Below are 22386 nucleotides of genomic sequence, written 5' to 3' on the forward strand. Positions count from 1 at the left end.
TACTACTACAGCAATACAGCTAGCTAGGTGTTCGCTTGGCTAGCTACTACTGCAGCAATACAGCTAGCTAGGTGTTCGCTTGGCTAGCTACTACTGCAGCTATACAGCTAGCTAGATGAACGCTTGGCTAGCTACTACTGCAGCTATACAGCTAGCTAGATGTCCGCTTGGCTAGCTACTACTGCAGCTATACAGCTAGCTAGGTGAACACTTGGCTAGCTACTACTACAGCAATACAGCTAGCTAGGTGTCCGCTTGGCTAGCTACTACTGCAGCTATACAGCTAGCTAGGTGAACACTTGGCTAGCTACTACTACAGCAATACAGCTAGCTAGGTGTCCGCTTGGCTAGCTACTACTACAGCTAGCTAGGTGTCCGCTTGGCTAGCTACTACTGCAGCTATACAGCTAGCTAGGTGTCCGCTAGGCTAGCTACTACTGCAGCTATACAGCTAGCTAGGTGTCCGCTTGGCTAGCTACTACTGCAGCTATACAGCTAGCTAGGTGTCCGCTTGGCTAGCTACTACTGCAGCTATACAGCTAGCTAGGTGTCCGCTTGGCTAGCTACTACTACAGCTAGCTAGGTGTCCGCTTGGCTAGCTACTACTACAGCTAGCTAGGTGTCCGCTTGGCTAGCTACTACTGCAGCTATACAGCTAGCTAGGTGTCCGCTAGGCTAGCTACTACTGCAGCTATACAGCTAGCTAGGTGTCCGCTTGGCTAGCTACTACTGCAGCAATACAGCTAGCTAGGTGTCCGCTTGGCTAGCTACTACTGCAGCAATACAGCTAGCTAGGTGTTCGCTTGGCTAGCTACTACTGCAGCTATACAGCTAGCTAGATGAACGCTTGGCTAGCTACTACTGCAGCTATACAGCTAGCTAGGTGTCCGCTTGGCTAGCTACTACTGCAGCTATACAGCTAGCTAGATGTCCGCTTGGCTAGCTACTACTGCAGCTATACAGCTAGCTAGGTGAACGCTTGGCTAGCTACTACTGCAGCAATACAGCTAGCTAGGTGTCCGCTTGGCTAGCTACTACTGCAGCTATACAGCTAGCTAGGTGAACACTTGGCTAGCTACTACTACAGCAATACAGCTAGCTAGGTGTCCGCTTGGCTAGCTACTACTACAGCTAGCTAGGTGTCCGCTTGGCTAGCTACTACTGCAGCTATACAGCTAGCTAGGTGTCCGCTTGGCTATCTACTACTGCAGCAATACAGCTAGCTAGGTGTCCGCTTGGCTAGCTACTACTGCAGCAATACAGCTAGCTAGGTGTCCGCTTGGCTAGCTACTACTGCAGCTATACAGCTAGCTAGGTGTCCGCTTGGCTAGCTAGCAAGCTAGCTGCTTGGCTGAACACAGAACGTCAGCGCGCTGTTCTCTGATTGGCCAAAGGGACCCGTCTCGCCGTAAGTCTTCGGTCAAGATTTGACAAAGGGCGGCAGATAGCATAGTGTTTAAGAGTGTTGGGCCAAAAACCGAATGATCGCTGGTTCAAACCCCGGGCCGACTAGGTGAAAAATATGTCGATGTACCCCTGAGCAGGGCACTTACCTCTAATTGCTCCTGTAAGTCTGCAAAATTACTCAAATGTAATACTGTATTTTGGAAACTTCAGCAGCCGACGTGAGACGTTCTAAAACGACATCGTTCAGACGAAGCAAACTGTTGTAGAACGAACTCATTACGAACGTTGTGTCACGTCTCGTCTACTGTATCTGAACTGGGCTTTACAGGACATACTGACCTGTTGACCTCTGTAGCAGGGGACATTCTGACCTGTTGACCTCTGTAGCAGGGGACATACTGACCTGTTGACCTCTGTAACAGAGGACATACTGACCTGTTGACCTCTGTAACAGAGGACATACTGACCTGTTGACCTCTGTAACAGAGGACATACTGACCTGTTGACCTCTGTAACAGAGGACATACTGACCTGTTGACCTCTGTAACAGAGGACATACTGACCTGTTGACCTCTGTAGCAGGGGACATACTGACCTGTTGACCTCTGTAGCAGGGGACATACTGACCTGTTGACCTCTGTAGCAGGGGACATACTGACCTGTTGACCTCTGTAGCAGGGGACATACTGACCTGTTGACCTCTGTAGCAGGGGACATACTGACCTGTTGACCTCTGTAGCAGGGGACATACTGACCTGTTGACCTCTGTAGCAGGGGACATACTGACCTGTTGACCTCTGTAGCAGGGGACATACTGACCTGTTGACCGCTGTAACAGAGGATGGGCTGGCAGCAGTCACCATCAGCCAGGAAAACACTGTGGCTCTGCCCAGCTGCCAGGTCCCACACACGCAGACCCTCTGACATCTGAGAGGAGATCAAAACACACACACACACAAACAAACACAGATCAGCAAGGAACACACTGTGGCTCTGCCCTACCACCAGGTCCCACAAAAACAGACGCTCTGACATATGAGTGTGATTTGACAGGCCAAATATAATGCATGACAACAACAGTAGTAATTGGCTTTACAGCAGATAACAGATCTGGGACCACCAAGCTAGACCTGCAGGCTAGACCACCAGACCAGCAGGCTAGACCACCAGACCAGCAGGCTAGACCACCAGACCTGCAGGCTAGACCACCAGACCTGCAGGCTAGACCACCAGACCTGCAGGCTAGACCACCAGACCTGCAGGCTAGACCACCAGACCAGCAGCGCAGTATAACCATGAAGAACTAAAGACAAGGACATACAGTGCCTTGCGAAAGTATTCAGCCCCCTTGAACTTTGCAACCTTTTGCCACATTTCAGGCTTCAAACATAAAGATATAAAACTGTATTTTTTTGTGAAGAATCAACAACAAGTGGGACACAATCATGAAGTGGAACGACATTTATTGGATATTTCAAACTTTTTTAACAAATCAAAAACTGAAAAATTGGGCGTGCAAAATTATTCAGCCCCTTTACTTTCAGTGCAGCAAACTCTCTCCAGAAGTTCAGTGAGGATCTCTGAATGACCCAATGTTGACCTAAATGACTAATGATGATAAATACAATCCACCTGTGTGTAATCAAGTCTCCGTATAAATGCACCTGCACTGTGATAGTCTCAGAGGTCCGTTAAAAGCGCAGAGGGCATCATGAAGAACAAGGAACACACCAGGCAGGTCCGAGATACTGTTGTGAAGAAGTTTAAAGCCGGATTTGGATACAAAAAGATTTCCCAAGCTTTAAACATCCCAAGGAGCACTGTGCAAGCGATAATATTGAAATGGAAGGAGTATCAGACCACTGCAAATCTACCAAGACCTGGCCGTCCCTCTAAACTTTCAGCTCATACAAGGAGAAGACTGATCAGAGATGCAGCCAAGAGGCCCATGATCACTCTGGATGAACTGCAGATATCTACAGCTGAGGTGGGAGACTCTGTCCATAGGACAACAATCAGTCGTATATTGCACAAATCTGGCCTTTATGGAAGAGTGGCAAGAAGAAAGCCATTTCTTAAAGATATCCATAAAAAGTGTTGTTTAAAGTTTGCCACAAACCACCTGGGAGACACACCAAACATGTGGAAGAAGGTGCTCTGGTCAGATGAAACCAAAATTGAACTTTTTGGCAACAATGCAAGACGTTATGTTTGGCGTAAAAGCAACACAGCTCATCACCCTGAACACACCATCCCCACTGTCAAACATGGTGGTGGCAGCATCATGGTTTGGGCCTGCTTTTCTTCACCAGGGACAGGGAAGATGGTTAAAATTGGATGGAGCCAAATACAGGGCCATTCTGGAAGAAAACCTGATGGAGTCTGCAAAAGACCTGAGACTGGGACGGAGATTTGTCTTCCAACAAGACAATGATCCAAAACATAAAGCAAAATATACAATGGAATGGTTCAAAAATAAACATATCCAGGTGTTAGAATGGCCAAGTCAAAGTCCAGACCTGAATCCAATCGAGAATCTGTGGAAAGAACTGAAAACTGCTGTTCACAAATGCTCTCCATCCAACCTCACTGAGCTCGAGCTGTTTTGCAAGGAGGAATGGGAAAAAATTTCAGTCTCTCGATGTGCAAAACTGATAGAGACATACCCCAAGCGACTTACAGCTGTAATCGCAGCAAAAGGTGGCGCTACAAAGTATTAACTTAAGGGGGCTGAATAATTTTGCACGCCCAATTTTTCAGTTTTTGATTTGTTAAAAAAGTTTGAAATATCCAATAAATGTCGTTCCACTTCATGATTGTGTCCCACTTGTTGTTGATTCTTCACAAAAAAATACAGTTTTATATCTTTATGTTTGAAGCCTGAAATGTGGCAAAAGGTCGCAAAGTTCAAGGGGGCCGAATACTTTCGCAAGGCACTGTATGCCCTCCATAGTAGGTAAATGTAGGTAGAGTACCTTGGCCTGTTGAGGCATGGTAGTGGGGCTGTTCATGTGTCCCAACTGGCCGGATCTGTTGCTGCCCCACGAAAACACCTGGGGTGATAGAGCCGGGTTATATTACACACCAGTCTCTCCATTTATAGGACGCTACAATATTAGCTATGTTGCGCTACATTTGCTCACACCATAACAACTTCTTAACAGTCTCTCCTCTAAATTCAAAAGAAGCGAGGCAATCAAATAAATACAATGCTAAAATGGCTAATGACTTTGCAATAGGATAAGGCGATAGGATAGGGCGATGGGATAGGGCGATGGGATAGGGCGATGGGATAAGGCGATGGGATAAGGCGATGGGATAAGGATAGGATAAGGGTACTGTGAGTGTGATGGGGACTGTGTTTTTACCTGACACTGTGCAGAAAGGGCCAGAGAGTGGTGTGTTCCTGCCACTACCTTCACTACCTCCTCTCCATTCAGGCTCTTGATACACAGCGGCTGGAGCCTGGGTAGCTGGTCTCCGTGGCCCAGCTGTCCCTCTTGCCCCCGTCCCCAGCTCCACACCTCTGTGTTCAGGGAGGGCAGAGACTCCACTACCTCCTCCTTCCTTGGCACATTGGGCCTGGAGCGGGAGCTCCTCCTGCCGGGAAACTCAGGGGATGCTGGAAGGAAAAACAAAAGGCACCAAAATGTTATTTGACATATGACTTACCGTATAATGAGTAATATAAATGAGTTAGAATTGAGTTATAGAGAGAGGGGGTGCTGGAAAACCCAGCTTCGGACATACAACATAGTTGATACAGCTATTTCAACACGGTTCTAATCTCAAGGGTCTTTCTGGGTTAAATAAAGGACGGATCGCACATTATAATATGAAAGTGCTGTAAAAACCAGCAGACAATATGACAGAAATAGAAACTGCTGGAATGCAATTTTAAACTTCTAAAAAACCAGAAGTCTATCAGGGTTGACCATGGGACTGAACACATCCCTCTGCAACTGGATCCTGGACTGGCAAGGGGACTGGGAATATGGTTGAACACAAACAGTCCAGTTATGTCCACCGTAAGGCAATCCAACACGCTGTCAGTACATCTCCAAAGTGGAGATGAAATTCAACGACTCAGACACAAGACGTATGTGGCAGGGTCTACAGACAATCACGTCGCTGACACCGATGTCTTGCTCCCGGACAAGCTAAACACCTTCTTCACCGGCTTTGAAGATAACACAGTGCCATGGAAGCAGGCTGCTCCCGAGTACCGTGGGCTCTCGTTCTCCGTGACCGACGTAAGACATTTAAGCATGTTAACCCTTGCAAGGCTGTCGGCCCATACGTCAACCCTAGCCACGCCCAGCTGGCTGGTGTGTTTACGGACGTTTTCAATCTCTCCCTATCCCAGTCTGCTGTCCCCACTTGCTTCAAGATGGACACCATTGTTCATGTACCCAAGAAAGCGAAGGTAACTTAACTAAATGACTATCACCCAGAAGCACTCACTTCTGTCATCATAAAGTGCTTTGAGAGACTAGGATCAAGGATCATATCACCTCTACCTTACATGACACCCTAAACCAAAGGGGGGCAAAGCACGGCCCGTGGGCCATAACCGGCCCGTCGGGCACTTCAACGAGACATTTTACCCATTTTTATCTCCCCAATTTCATGGTATCCAATTGGTAGTTACAGTCTTGTTCCCTCAACTGCAACTCCCGTAAGGAGTCAGGAGAGGCAAAAGTCGAGAGCCGTGCGTCCCCCGAAACACGACCCAACCAGGCCGCACTGCTTCTTGACACAATGCCCGCTTAACCCGGAAGCCAGTCGCGCCAATGTGTCAGAGGAAACACTGTACACCTGGCGACCGTGTCAGCGTACATGCTCCTGGCCTGCCACAGGAGTCGCTAGAGCGCGACGGGACAAGGAAATTTCGGCCCGCCAAACCCTCTCCTAACCCAGACGACGCTGGGCCCATTGTGCGCAGTCTCGGGGGTCTCCCAGTCACGGCCAGCTGTGACACAGCCACAGGTCTGTAGTGACGCCTCAAGCACTGCGATGCCTTACACCGCTGCGCCACTCGGGAAGCCCCCGCAAATTGATTTTACCAAACAATTGGTTGCCCAAAAAATGCATCCCTCAGTTGAATGACAAAATCCCGATGTGGCCCTCGAGCCAAAAGGTATGCCCACATCTGCCCTACACCCACTTCAGTTTGCAAACCGCCACAATAGTTCCACAGACGATACAATCGCCATCTCACCTGGACAAGAGGAAGAATGCTGTTCATTGACTACAGAACAGCCTTCAACACCATAACCCTCCAAGCTCATCATTAAGCTCGGGAACCTGGGTCTGTACCCCGCCCTGTCCAACTGGGTCTTGGACCCCAGGTGGTGAAGGTAGGAAACAACACCTCCACTATGCTGATCCTCAACACATGGGCACCACAAGGGTGCGTGCTCAGCCCCCTCCTGTACTCCCTGTTCACCCATGACTGCGTGGCCACGCAAGCCTCCAACTCAATCATGAAGTTTGTAGACGACCCAACAGTAGTAGGCCTGATTACCAACAATGACAAGACAGCCTACAGGGAGGAGGTGAGGGCACTCGGAGTGTGGTGTCAGGAAAACAACCTCTCACTCAACGTCAACACAACAAAGGAGATGATCGGGGACTACAGGAGAGAGCAGACGCCCCCTACCCTACAGGAGACGCCCCCTACCCACATTGACGGGACCGCAATGGAGAAAGTGAAAAGCTTCAAGATCCTCGGCGTACACATCACTGACAATCTGAAATGATCCACCCACAGAGATGCAACAGCTCCTCTTCAACCTCAGGAGGCTGAAGAAATTTGTCTTGGCCCCTAAGACCCTCACCTTTTACAGATGCACAATTGAGAGCATCCTGTCAGGCTGTATCACCGCCTGGTACGACAACTGCACCGGCAGCAACCACAGGGCTCTCTAGACAGTGGTGCGTTCTGCCCAACGGATCACCAGCGGGCACACTGCCTGCCCTCCAAGATAACCTACAGCACCCAATGTCACAGGAAGGCCAAAAAGGTCATCATGGACATCAACAACCTGAGCCAATGCCTGTTCACCCCGCGACCATCCAGAAGGCGAGGTCAGTACAGGTGCATCAAAGCTGGGGCCGAGAGACTAAAAAACAGCTTCTATCTCAAGGCCATCAGACTGTTAAATAGACATCACTAGCCGGCCTCCACCCAGTACCCTACCCTGAACTTAGTCACTGTCCCTAGCCGGCTACCACCTGGTGCTCTACCCTGAACTTAGTCACTGTCACTAGCCGGCTACCACCTGGTGCTCTACCCTGAACTTAGTCACTGTCCCTAGCCGGCTACCACCTGGTGCTCTACCATGAACTTAGTCACGGTCACTAGCCGGCTACCACCTGGTGCTCTACCCTGAACTTAGTCACTTTCACTAGCCGGCCTCCAACCAGTACCCTACCCTGAACTTAGTCACTGTCCCTAGCCGGCTACCACCTGGTGCTCTACCCTGAACTTAGTCACTGTCACTAGCCGGCTACCACCTGGTGCTCTACCCTGAACTTAGTCACTGTCCCTAGCCGGCTACCACCTGGTGCTCTACCCTGAACTTAGTCACTGTCACTAGCCGGCTACCACCTGGTGCTCTACCCTGAACTTAGTCACTGTCACTAGCCGGCTACCACCTGGTGCTCTACCCTGAACTTAGTCACTGTCACTAGCCGGCTACCACCTGGTGCTCTACCCTGAACTTAGTCACTGTCACTAGCCGGCTACCACCTGGTGCTCTACCCTGAACTTAGTCACTGTCCCTAGCTGGCTACCACCTGGTGCTCTACCCTGCACCTTAGAGGCTGCTGCCCCTAGCCGGCTACCACCTGGTGCTCTACCCTGCACCTTAGAGGCTGCTGCCCCTAGCCGGCTACCACCTGGTGCTCTACCCTGCACCTTAGAGGCTGCTGCCCCTAGCCGGCTACCACCTGGTGCTCTACCCTGCACCTTAGAGGCTGCTGCCCCTAGCCGGCTACCACCTGGTGCTCTACCCTGCACCTTAGAGGCTGCTGCCCCTAGCCGGCTACCACCTGGTGCTCTACCCTGCACCTTAGAGGCTGCTGCCCCTAGCCGGCTACCACCTGGTGCTCTACCCTGAACTTAGAGGCTGCTGCCCCTAGCCGGCTACCACCTGGTGCTCTACCCTGCACCTGAGAGGCTGCTGCCCCTAGCCGGCTACCACCTGGTGCTCTACCCTGCACCTTAGAGGCTGCTGCCCCTAGCCGGCTACCACCTGGTGCTCTACCCTGCACCTTAGAGTCTGCTGCCCCTAGCCGGCTACCACCTGGTGCTCTACCCTGCACCTTAGAGGCTGCTGCCCCTAGCCGGCTACCACCTGGTGCTCTACCCTGCACCTTAGAGGCTGCTGCCCCTAGCCGGCTACCACCTGGTGCTCTACCCTGCACCTTAGAGGCTGCTGCCCCTAGCCGGCTACCACCTGGTGCTCTACCCTGCACCTTAGAGGCTGCTGCCCCTAGCCGGCTACCACCTGGTGCTCTACCCTGCACCTTAGAGGCTGCTGCCCCTAGCCGGCTACCACCTGGTGCTCTACCCTGCACCTTAGAGGCTGCTGCCCCTAGCCGGCTACCACCTGGTGCTCTACCCTGCACCTTAGAGGCTGCTGCCCCTAGCCGGCTACCACCTGGTGCTCTACCCTGCACCTTAGAGGCTGCTGCCCCTAGCCGGCTACCACCTGGTGCTCTACCCTGCACCTTAGAGTCTGCTGCCCCTAGCCGGCTACCACCTGGTGCTCTACCCTGCACCTTAGAGGCTGCTGCCCCTAGCCGGCTACCACCTGGTGCTCTACCCTGCACCTTAGAGGCTGCTGCCCCTAGCCGGCTACCACCTGGTGCTCTACCCTGCACCTTAGAGGCTGCTGCCCCTAGCCGGCTACCACCTGGTGCTCTACCCTGAACTTAGTCACTGTCACTAGCCGGCTACCACCTGGTGCTCTACCCTGAACTTAGTCACTGTCCCTAGCTGGCTACCACCTGGTGCTCTACCCTGCACCTTAGAGGCTGCTGCCCCTAGCCGGCTACCACCTGGTGCTCTACCCTGCACCTTAGAGGCTGCTGCCCCTAGCCGGCTACCACCTGGTGCTCTACCCTGCACCTTAGAGGCTGCTGCCCCTAGCCGGCTACCACCTGGTGCTCTACCCTGCACCTTAGAGGCTGCTGCCCCTAGCCGGCTACCACCTGGTGCTCTACCCTGCACCTTAGAGGCTGCTGCCCCTAGCCGGCTACCACCTGGTGCTCTACCCTGCACCTTAGAGGCTGCTGCCCCTAGCCGGCTACCACCTGGTGCTCTACCCTGCACCTTAGAGGCTGCTGCCCTATATACATCACTGGTTACTTTAATAATGGAACATTATTTAATAACGTTTACATACTGTTTTACTCATTTTATATGTATTTGCTGTATTCTAGTCAATTACCATCCTATTCAACTATAGCTCTATATACTATTCTACCCTACGTATTCTACAGATATACCTCATATTCTATACACATACTGTCCATAATGTCTATACATCCCATCACACATATATATACACACACATATATATATGTATATATATATATATATATATATATATATATATATATATATAGTCTGGACACACCTACTCATTCAAGTTTTTTATTTTTATTATTTGTACTGTTTTCTATACTGTAGAATAATAGTGAAGACATCAAAACTATGAAATAACACATATGGAATCATGTAGTGTCCAAACATTGGACTGGTACTGTATATGTACATACAGCGGGCTCCAAAATGACTGGTACCCCTGACTGGCAATGCACTAATAATACTTTAAAAATATATAAACAATATAATTATAGAGAAAATCAAAATACCAACATGTGACAAATGCTGTGCTTTATTAATGATTCAATGGAACTTATTGATTTAATTTTTTTTTTAAATCAATCTCCGCCAAATCAAGGTTTCCCAATTAAATTGTGAATAACAAAATTAAAGATGATTGTAAATAACATCTACCAAAATTAAACCAGGAATTACATACCACTTAATTAAGTGTATCTAAGTCTTAGGGAACTATATTGAGCCATTACATCACTTCCTGTTTCACTAGATTATAAAAATGAGGTCACACCAATGCAATATCCCTTTGTCGTCCAACACCATGAAGAAAACAAAAGAACTGGTTCTCTCCAGACCTGACTGCCCTTGACGAGCACAAAGACATTCTGTGGTGTTCTGCATTAGCATCGAATAGCCCCCGTGATATGCAACTTCTCAGGGAAGTTAGGAACAAATATACACAGGCAGTTAGGAAAGCAAAGGCTAGCTTTTTCAAACAGAAATTTGCATCGTGTTGCACAAACTCCAAAAAGTTCTGGGACACTGTAAAGTCCATGGAAAACAAGAGCACCTCCTCCCAGCTGCCCACTGCACTGAAGCTAGGAAACACTGTCACCACCAATAAATCTGCGATAATTGAGAATTTCAATAAGCATTTTTCTACGGCTGGCCATGCTTTCCACGTGGTTACCCCTACCACGGTCAAAAGCCCTGCGCCCCCCACAGCAACTTGCCCAAGCCACCCCCATTTCTCTTTCATCCAAATCCAGAAACAATACTGTGCAGCTGTATTCATCGACCTGGCCAAGGCTTTCGACTCTGTCAATCACCACATTCTCATTGGCAGACTCGACAGCCTTGGTTTCTCAAATGACTGCTTCGTCTGGTTCACCAACTACTTCTCAGACAGAGTTCAGTGTGTCAAATAGGAGGGCCTGCTGGTCAGACCTCTGGCAGTCTCTATGGGGGTGCCACAGGGTTCAATCCTCGGGCCGACTCTTTTCTCTGTATACATCAATGATGTTGCTCTCGCTGCTGGTGATTCTCTGATATACCTCTACGCAGACAACACCATTCTGTATACTTCTGGCCCTTCTTTGGACACTGTTAACAACTCTCCAGGCAAGCTTCAATGCCATACAACTCTCCTTCCGTGGCCTCCAACTGCTCTTAAATGCAAGTAAAACTAAATGCATGCTCTTCAACCGATCGCTGCCTGCACCTGCCCGCCTGTCCAGCATGACTACCCTGGACGGTTCTGACTTAGAATATGTGGACAACTACAAATAACTAGGTGTCTGGTTAGACTGTAAACTCTCTTTACAGACTCACATTAAGCATCTCCAATCCAAAATTAAATCTAGAATCGGCTTCCTATTTCGCAACAAAGCCTCCTTTACTCATGCTGCCAAACATACCCTGGTAAAACTGACCATCCTACTGATCCTTGACTTTGGTTATGCAATTTACAAAATAGCCTCCAACACTCTACTCAGCAAATTGGATGCAGTCTATCACAGTGCCATCCGTTTTGTCACCAAAGCCCCATACACTACCCACCATTGAGGCCTGTACCTTCTCGTTGGCTGGCCCTCGCTTCATACTCGTCGCCAAACCCACTCGCTCCAGGACATCTATAAGTCTTTGCTAGGTAAAGCCCCGCCTTATCTCAGTTCACTGGTCACCATAGCAGCACCCACTTGTAGCACGCACTCCAGCAGGTATATCTGACTGGTCACCCCCAAAGCCAATTCCTCCTTCGGCCGCCTTTCCTTCCAGTTCTTTGCTGCCACTGACTGGAACGAACTGCAAAAATCACTGAAACTGGAAACACTTATCTCCCTCACTAGCTTTACGCACCAGCTGTCAGAGCAGCTCACAGATTACTGCACCTGTACATAGCTCATCTGCATACTATTAATTATTTTGATAGGGTTATATATAGGGTAGGGGACGGATAGGGTTATATATAGGTAGGGATAGGGTTATATATAGGTAGGGATAGGGTTATATATAGGTAGGGGACGGATAGGGTTATATATAGGTGGGGACGGATAGGGTTATATATAGGTAGAGGACGGATAGGGTTATATATAGGTGGGGACGGATAGGGTTATATATAGGATAGGATGGTGAGAGAAGCAACAAAACCCCCAAGAATCACTGTGACAGAATTGCTGGCCTTGGTGGTGTCTTGGGATCACCAGGTTTCAAACCACACCTACCATGAGAGAGGAGAGGAGGTAGTGACCACACCTACCATGAGAGAGGAGAGGAGGTAGTGACCACACCTACCATGAGAGAGGAGAGGAGGTAGTGACCACACCTACCATGAGAGAGGAGAGGAGGTAGTGACCACACCTACCATGAGAGAGGAGAGGAGGTAGTGACCACACCTACCATGAGAGAGGAGAGGAGGTAGTGACCACACCTACCATGAGAGAGGAGGAGGTAGTGACCACACCTACCATGAGAGAGGAGAGGAGGTAGTGACCACACCTACCATGAGAGAGGAGGTAGTGACCACACCTACCATGAGAGAGGAGAGGAGGTAGTGACCACACCTATCATGAGAGAGGAGAGGAGGTAGTGACCACACCTACCATGGGAGAGGAGAGGAGGTAGTGACCACACCTACCATGAGAGAGGAGAGGAGGTAGTGACCACACCTACCATGAGAGAGGAGAGGAGGTAGTGACCACACCTACCATGAGAGAGGAGAGGAGGTAGTGAGTGCCGTCTACTCCCCTCTGTGACCTCCTCCAGCAGGATATCAGTCAGACTGGAGCATTTCTTCCCTTGCAAGGAGTCCTCCTCCATACAGAGACGCACTTCCTGGTTGGTCTTCCTGTATGCCATGACAGGCCCAGACAGAGCCTCGCACAGCCCTGCGACTGGGATACACCCTTCACTCTTAGATGAGTCACAGAGGCTGCTGGTGGAGCCGATGCCTAAAGGGGTGTTTACCTCGAAGGGTGAGGCTGAGGCAGCACGGCCCGTTAAGGCTAAGGTATGTTCCATACCTAAGGCACCCGTGTAGTTCTCTAGTAGTGAACATGATAGGCTGGATGCCATGGTGGTGTCGTCTGTAGATTGTGGTAGAAGATATGGTGTTAAGGTAGAAGGTTGGTCTTGATCAGGTAGGTCACCGTTTAGGCACTGTCCTGGGACATGACTTACCAGGGTGAGTAGATCTCCTGAGCTATGACTGGCTAAGGTGAGTGAATCCTCTGCTGTTTCATTGGCTAAGGTGAGTGAATCCCCTGTTGTCTGATTGGCTAAGGTGAGCGAATCCCCTGTTGTCTGATTGGCTAAGGTGATTGGATTCCCTGTGTTGTTATTGTCATTCTGTTCAGACAGGATGTGATCAGACGTTCTCTTGAGGTATTCCTTCAGTTCCTTCTCGTCGGTTGGAGATGAGGTTTTCCTCCTCGCCTGTGTTCGAGCCGAGTTACTGTCTGTCTCTGTCAGAGTCCCAGGGCCTTGTCTTTGAAGGTCAGAGGTACCAGTATCCTCTTGGTTAGTTTGTTCTTTGGAGCCAGACTCTCTGAGAGAACTGTCAGTGTCACCAGGAAATAGGTATTCTGGGCCTATAATGGGGTCTGGGTCTTGGGCTAGGTCTGGGTCAAGGCCCAGATCAAGGCTGACTGTCTGAGAGAGCGGGCAGGCTGAGGCTCTGTGTCTCTGGGATAGAGAGGCCTGTCTAGATTGGGAGGCCTGTCTGGCTGGGGAGGCCTGTCTGGATCTCGAGCAGCTCCCTGGTTTGCTATCAGCCATCTCAATCCCTAGGGGGCAATAGTGGCTGTGGCTGATGATGACATGGTCATCTTTATCCACCATAGAGAAGAGCAGCTGGTTGCACTGGGCACACTTTTCAATAGCTGTCGGCCGGGGGAACTGAGAGTCTTGTGCAGGGAAGCGTCGTACCAGGGCCAGGCTGTGGTATCCTCCACACGCCACCTGGACCACAACGGAAACAAGTCAGTCAGACTTCATTATATTGGCTTTTAAATCCTCCATTTTTTTTTATGTACAGTATGTATTGTTGAACTGACAGATGTATTGTTGAACTGACAGAGATGTATTGTTGAACTGACAGATGTATTGTTGAACTGACAGATGTATTGTTGAACTGACAGATGTATTGTTGAACTGACAGATGTATTGTTGAACTGACAGATGTATTGTTGAACTGACAGATGTATTGTTGAACTGACAGATGTATTGTTGAACTGACAGATGTATTGTTGAACTGACAGATGTATTGTTGAACTGACAGATGTATTGTTGAACTGACAGATGTATTGTTGAACTGACTGAGGTGTATTGTTGAACTGACTGAGATAGATATGACTGAGAGATATATAACCCTATCCGTCCCGTTCTACAGCTGCACCATCGAGAGCATCTTGATTGGCTGCATCACCGCCTGGTATGGCAACTGCTCAGCCTCCGACCGCAAGGCACTACAGAGGGTAGTGCCAAGTACATCACTGGGGCCAAGCTTCCTGCCATACAGGACTTCTATACAGGACTTCTATACCAGGCGGTGTCAGAGGAAGGCCCGAAAAATGGTCGAAGACTCCAGCCACTGAGACGTATTGTTGAACTGACTGAGACGTATTGTTGAACTGACTGAGACGTATTGTTGAACTGACAGATGTATTGTTGAACTGACTGAGATGTATTGTTGAACTGACTGAGGTGTATTGTTGAACTGACTGAGACGTATTGTTGAACTGACTGAGATGTATTGTTGAAATGACTGAGGTGTATTGTTGAAATGACTGAGACGTATTGTTGAACTGACTGAGACGTATTGTTGAACTGACTGAGACGTATTGTTGAAATGACTGAGACGTATTGTTGAAATGACTGAGGTGTATTGTTGAACTGACTGAGGTGTATTGTTGAAATGACTGAGACGTATTGTTGAACTGACTGAGGTGTATTGTTGAACTGACAGATGTATTGTTGAACTGACTGAGGTGTATTGTTGAACTGACTGAGACGTATTGTTGAAATGACTGAGACGTATTGTTGAACTGACAGATGTATTGTTGAAATGACTGAGGTGTATTGTTGAAATGACTGAGACGTATTGTTGAAATGACTGAGATGTATTGTTGAACTGACTGAGGTGTATTGTTGAAATGACTGAGATGTATTGTTGAAATGACTGAGATGTATTGTTGAACTGACTTAGGTGTATTGTTGAACTGACTGAGATGTATTGTTGAACTGACTGAGATGTATTGTTGAACTGACTGAGATGTATTGTTGAACTGACTGAGGTGTATTGTTGAACTGACTGAGGTGTATTGTTGAACTGACTGAGGTGTATTGTTGAACTGACTGAGATGTATTGTTGAACTGACTGAGATGTATTGTTGAACTGACTGAGGTGTATTGTTGAACTGACTGAGGTGTATTGTTGAACTGACTGAGACGTATTGTTGAAATGACTGAGGTGTATTGTTGAACTGACAGATGTATTGTTGAACTGACTGAGGTGTATTGTTGAAATGACTGAGACGTATTGTTGAACTGACTGAGACGTATTGTTGAACTGACAGATGTATTGTTGAACTGACTGAGATGTATTGTTGAACTGACTGAGGTGTATTGTTGAACTGACTGAGACGTATTGTTGAAATGACTGAGACGTATTGTTGGAATGACTGAGACGTATTGTTGAACTGACTGAGACGTATTGTTGAACTGACTGAGACGTATTGTTGAACTGACAGATGTATTGTTGAACTGACTGAGATGTATTGTTGAACTGACTGAGGTGTATTGTTGAACTGACTGAGACGTATTGTTGAACTGACTGAGGTGTATTGTTGAACTGACAGATGTATTGTTGAACTGACTGAGATGTATTGTTGAAATGACTGAGACGTATTGTTGAACTGACTGAGGTGTATTGTTGAACTGACAGATGTATTGTTGAACTGACTGAGGTGTATTGTTGAACTGACTGAGGTGTATTGTTGAAATGACTGAGGTGTATTGTTGAACTGACTGAGGTGTATTGTTGAACTGACTGAGACGTATTGTTGAACTGACTGAGGTGTATTGTTGAACTGACTGATGTATTGTTGAAATGACTGAGGTGTATTGTTGAAATGACTGAGGTGTATTGTTGAACTGACTGAGGTGTATTGTTGAACTGACTGAGGTGTATTGTTGAACTGACTGAGGTGTATTGTTGAACTGACTGAGGTGTATTGTTGAAATGACTGAGGTGTATTGTTGAACTGACTGAGGTGTATTGTTGAACTGACTGAGGTGTATTGTTGAACTGACTGAGGTGTATTGTTGAACTGACTGATGTGTATTGTTGAACTGACTGAGATGTATTGTTGAACTGACTGATGTATTGTTGAAATGACTGAGGTGTATTGTTGAACTGACTGAGGTGTATTGTTGAAATGACTGAGGTGTATTGTTGAACTGACTGAGATGTATTGTTGAACTGACTGAGATGTATTGTTGAACTGACAGAGGTGTATTGTTGAACTGACAGAGGTGTATTGTTGAAATGACAGATGTATTGTTGAAATGACTGAGATGTATTGTTGAAATGACTGAGGTGTATTGTTGAACTGACTGAGATGTATTGTTGAACTGACTGAGATGTATTGTTGAACTGACTGAGGTGTATTGTTGAAATGACTGAGGTGTATTGTTGAACTGACTGAGGTGTATTGTTGAAATGACTGAGGTGTATTGTTGAACTGACTGAGGTGTATTGTTGAACTGACAGATGTATTGTTGAAATGACTGAGATGTATTGTTGAACTGACAGATGTATTGTTGAAATGACTGAGATGTATTGTTGAACTGACAGATGTATTGTTGAAATGACTGAGATGTATTGTTGAACTGACAGATGTATTGTTGAAATGACTGAGGTGTATTGTTGAACTGACTGAGGTGTATTGTTGAAATGACTGAGGTGTATTGTTGAACTGACTGAGGTGTATTGTTGAACTGACAGATGTATTGTTGAAATGACTGAGATGTATTGTTGAACTGACAGATGTATTGTTGAAATGACTGAGATGTATTGTTGAACTGACAGATGTATTGTTGAAATGACTGAGGTAACTCTAGATGTATGTCTAATGAGAAGCACTCACTCACCTGAACTACGTGCCTCCCAGCCAGGTGCTCCACTTTCTGGGGTCTCCACACAGGGAACACACTGGTGACCAGACCCAGCTGGCAGCCGCTGCCCCAGGCCCACACCTCATGCTGGGCAGACAGAGCCAGAGTGTGCTGCTCCCCACAGGTTACCTCCAGGATCCTGATGATCTGTTGGGAGGGACAGAATCACAATTACCAAGTCTGTTTACATGTACAGGGGATTTGACCTGGTGAAGTGGTGGTGTCATCGTCTAACAATAAATATAAAAATGGGTTGTTTGGATTCTGGATGCTGATTGGTTCATAGCAGGGATATATAGCACCACAATCCCACAGCCCAGCCAGTCAATTTATAATCTCCCTTGGAATTTGGAATTAGGCAGGAATTTGGTTTGGAACAGTTGGGGTTTCTATAAACCTTGCTGTCTGCCTCTCCGACCAGTGGAACAATATTGCAGTTTGTTTGGTGATCTGCACTGTCCCATGCATATGAATGTGACAAGACAGACTGCTTCTCTGATCCAGGCCAATTCATTTATCAGGATCATTATAATGGATATATCCAGCGAAATTAAAACAAACTAAAGTGCACTTTGTTTGCTGTCCTTTCAGCTGCTTGACGTGATTGTGTATTAGCTTTAGTAGGGCTAGCTAGCAAAGGAGAAGTAGCTAGCCTGCATAGCTACATGCCACTGTTTTGTTTAGCATAGCAACCATTTGGCAAACAACTACAGAATCTCAGAATGAACGACCAGCCCATTTGGCTAGCAACTACAGAATCTCAGAATGAACGACCAGCCCATTTGGCTAGCAACTTCAGAATCTCAGAATGAACGACCAGCCCATTTGGCTAGCAAATACAGAATCTCAGAATGAACGACTAGCCCATTTGGCTAGCAACTTCAGAATCTCAGAATGAACGACCAGCCCATTTGGCTAGCAACTACAGAATCTAAGAATGAACGACCAGCCCATTTGGCTAGCAACTACAGAATCTCAGAATGACCGACCAGCCCATTTGGCTGGCAACTTCAGAATCTCAGAATGAACGACTAGCCCATTTGGCTAGCAACTTCAGAATCTCAGAATGAACGACCAGCCCATTTGGCCAAACTATTTTGTATGGTGGTTAAATAAAACAAATGTACTTATTAAAATACATTTTAATGAAAACATGTTGTTAATCTTCTTTTAATATGTTACCAACCGTTTTATAAAAGCAATAAGGCACTTAAACCCGGGAATTATCGTGAATAACTCCTCCGGCCCTTGGCTTCGCCTCAGGCCTAACAACAGCACTTTGTCCGAAGTTATTCACGCGACAATCCCCGCGTTATCATGCCTTATTGCTTCACCAGAATAGACCGACATAATACCGGGATGGGCGGCAGGTAGCCTAGTGGTTAGAGCTTTCGGCCAATAACTGAAAGGTTATTGCTAGATCGAATCCCCGAGCTGACAAGGTACAAATCTGTCGTTCTGCCCCTGAACAAGGCAGTTAACCCACTGTTCCTAGGCCGTTATTGAAAATAAGAATTTGTTCTTAACTGACTTGCCTAGTTAAATAAAGGTAAAATTTAGACAGAAGAATACATAATTTACAGACAGAACTTTAACCAGGTTTCCAGCCAGCCTTTTTATGCGAGTACATGTCGGATAAACATTTTACGACAGGCCTGATGGAAACCGCTAATTTGTCGTTAAACTTACAAATGTCAACAAAACAAAATACGCTAAATAAGGATCTTCTTGTGGAAAATGTACTATGTGAGAAATGGCAAAGGAAACACTTTTATGCGGCAGGAAGCCTAGTGGTTAGAGCGTTGGGCCAGTAACCGAAAGGTTGTTGGATCGAATCCCCGAGCTGACAAGGTACAAATCTGTTGTTCTGCCCCCTGAACAGGCAGTTAACCCACTGTTCCTAGGCTGTCATTGTAAGTAATAATTTGTTCTTAACTGACCTGCCTAGATAAATAAAGGTTAATTTAAAAAAAATATGGAAACACATTACTGGTGGGAATATGCGCATATTATTTATATGCAGATTTTTTAAATATTTGTGTGAAAATCGGTCCCCAATTGGATGGAAACTCAGCTATTGTCATTGTTCTATCTGTTGTTTTCAAAGATGTCTAAAATGTTTTCTATAATTTTGGTGTTTCGTAATGAAAATAAGACAAAACAGATACATCACCTGTGGAGGGACAGCCTCAGAGTCCACCATACTGACGAGGCTAGGATCTGGGACCAGGCCTCTCTCTGACAGACCACACTGCCCCGAGGAGTTCTCTCCCCACATGTACACAGCCCCTTCCCGTGTGACGGCGCCACAGTGGAAGGAGCCTGCAGCTACAGACACAACACATTGACCAGAGAGGACAGACTCAAGGAGAGGGTAAGTAGGAGGAATCCTCAGGCCCTGGCGCCATGTCAGGTCCCCGAAGCTGTACACCAGCCCACCTGGAGATAGATAGGATGGTGAAGAGAGCAGGTATACAGTAATCTTCATCAGGTTATCCCAAACGGTATAAATTACACCTTTTCAAGTATATTTTCTATGTGTAACGGATTAAATACAGTGGAAATCTGACTCAATATTCAAATCTATACGCTACGTATTGGAGGCTTAGTCATCGTTATAACTCATTATAAAAAAAAAAAGCATTATGCATTTAAAAGGTCGTAGAAAGAGCTGTTTATCTTATTAGAATCCAAAGAGAAGTCTCACCTTCGGCCAGGAGGATACCATGGCTGATGCCGAGGGCAGCCTGGAGGACTGGCCGGGACAGAAGCACCCGTTCGGGGGTAACACTACTGCTGTAGCCTCTCCATAAGTGGAGCAGGCCTCGTTCTCTGGAGCTCTCCTCCTTCACGGGGCTGAAGGGGAGGGACAGACAGACAGACAGACAGACAGACAGACAGACAGACAGACAGACAACTCTGTCACTACAGTCGCAGAACCAGAGACAGACCCTTGGCCTTGTAACCGCACCATAGAGTGTGGTGTGAGTGTGAGTGTGGAGTGTGAGTGTGTGGTGTGTGTGTGTGTGTGTGTGTGTGTGTGTGTGGTGTGTGTGAGTGTGGTGTGTGTGTGTGGGTGGGTGTGAGTGTGAGTGTGGTGTGTGTGAGTGTGTGGTGTGTGAGTGTGTGTGTGGTGTGTGAGTGTGTGGTGTTTGAGTGTGTGGTGTTTGAGTGTGTGAGTGTGTGAGTGTGTGAGTGTGTGTGTGGGTGTGAGTGTGTGTGGTGTGTGTGAGTGTGTGTGTGTGTGTGGTGTGTGAGTGTGTGAGTGTGTGTGTGTGTGTGAGGTTACAGTACCTCTTCTGGTCCTCCATCATCACTGGGGCGTCTCCATTTTAAGGCATCTATTGTAAATTACTGTCAATATCCAATCTAGGAGGAAGAAATTGTTTTTGCAATGATCAGGTTCACGTCTTTGTTCCCCAGGTATATTTCATATAACTCAGATTTGCAGTATAAAGTACAACTAGCTATGATGCAAAAGCAAATATGCATTTAACGGTATAGGATACAGTTACAGTAGTAACGTTATACCTACTCGATAACAAAAAATACATGGTTTGCTATTACATTTAACAAAAGCACGACATGTAGCTTGCTAATGTAGCAGATGTGAAATGGCTAGCTAGTTTGCGGTGGTGCGCGCTAGTGGCGTTTCAATGGGTCACGTCACTCGCTCTGAGACCTGCAAGGGCCGCGGCTTTTGTGGAGCGATGGGTAACGATGCTTCGTGGGTGTCAGTTGTTGATGTGTGCAGAGGGTCCCTGGTTCGAGCCAGGGTCGGGGCGAGGGGACGGACGTAAAGTCGATACTGTTACACTAACGTTAGCTGTCCCATCCAGAAGCACACTACTCTCTAGCTAACTCCCGTTAGCTAAGCCTAGCTAACTAGTGAATCGACAACAAAAAAATGAAGTTACTTACGAAGTTTTTGAAAGTAGTTCTCCATTACCCATGGGATTTACAGCCGTATTCTTTCTTTAATTATACAAAACTATGGCTGTCACTGTCATGTTTGTATAAACAAAGCTAGCTAGCATGTTAGCTTATATAATCACTGCAGTGAAGTGGAGAACTTTCGTTTTGTCATTCAACTCTGTGACAGCTGAGTTTGTTTTGGGACCAGCCCTCCGATGGAAAGCGTCGAGGGTCAAAAAAACAGTTTTTCACCGCACAACAGTTGTGCTGTGGAATTTGCTCTAATTTCAACGCGCTAGAGGAAAAAACATGTATTTATATATATATATTTATTTTTTATTCCCAGTTTGTGTTTTCGGGAACTGTTTGCAACAAAAATTGTCCAAGGTATTATGGTTGAAGATGTTTTAGCTTTTAAATGACTGATCAGATCATTGCAAAATATTACTCCAGAGGTATCATAACACTGTATTGAAAGGGCTCTGTGTGTAATAACTGACTCAATCACTGACAGCATAGGCTGTTTATTAGGGTTTGGGAATCATTAGTGGCATTTGGAGCTGTCATATCTGTGGATAAACCAACAGCAGAGACATGTCGGCTTCAGGCCAGACATCATTACTTCCCTTCATAGAAATATATATATATATATATACATACTCTCTCTCTCCTCTTACCTCTCTCCTCTTACCTCTCTCTCTCACACTCTCTCTCTCAATTCAATTCAATTCAATTCAAGGGGCTTTATTAGCATGGGAAACATGTGTTAACATTGCCAAAGCAAGTGAGGTAGATAATATATAAAGTGAATATATAAAGTGAAATAAACAATACAAATTAACAGTAAACATTACACATACAGAAGTTTCAAAACAATAAAGACAATCCAAATGTCATATTATATGTATCTATAGAGTGTTGTAACAATGTACAAATGGTTAAAGGACACAATATAAAATAAATAAGCATAAATATGGGTTGTATTTACAATGGTGTTTGTTTTTCACTGGTTGCCCTTTTCTTGTGGCAACAGG

At 46.8% G+C, this 22386-nt stretch overlaps 1 protein-coding gene across 5 annotated transcripts in view; it reads right to left on the bottom strand.

Annotated features, from left to right (window-relative positions):
- Nucleotides 1–20809, bottom strand: part of als2a (alsin Rho guanine nucleotide exchange factor ALS2 a) — an 89658-nt gene extending 68849 nt beyond the window's left edge. For all 5 annotated transcript variants that reach the window (XR_016490705.1, XM_090216342.1, XM_090216341.1 and 2 more), the window contains exons 1-8: nt 20732–20809; nt 20145–20293; nt 19611–19876; nt 17414–17584; nt 12970–14221; nt 4776–5029; nt 4383–4460; nt 2227–2334 (exon numbers count right to left, since the gene is read on the bottom strand). Coding sequence is in view for 4 of the 5 variants with exons in the window: in XM_090216342.1 (XP_090072468.1) it covers nt 2227–2334; nt 4383–4460; nt 4776–5029; nt 12970–14221; nt 17414–17584; nt 19611–19876; nt 20145–20293; nt 20732–20751 (2298 nt within the window). In the remaining variant the exon portion in view is untranslated. The remainder of the gene's footprint in view (nt 1–2226; nt 2335–4382; nt 4461–4775; nt 5030–12969; nt 14222–17413; nt 17585–19610; nt 19877–20144; nt 20294–20731) is intronic.
- Between the last annotated feature and the right edge of the window lie 1577 nt (nt 20810–22386).

Source organism: Oncorhynchus mykiss, chromosome 22 (assembly GCF_057628025.1).
Source record: "Oncorhynchus mykiss isolate SJ-2025 chromosome 22, ASM5762802v1, whole genome shotgun sequence".
NCBI classification, from domain to species: domain Eukaryota; kingdom Metazoa; phylum Chordata; class Actinopteri; order Salmoniformes; family Salmonidae; genus Oncorhynchus; species Oncorhynchus mykiss.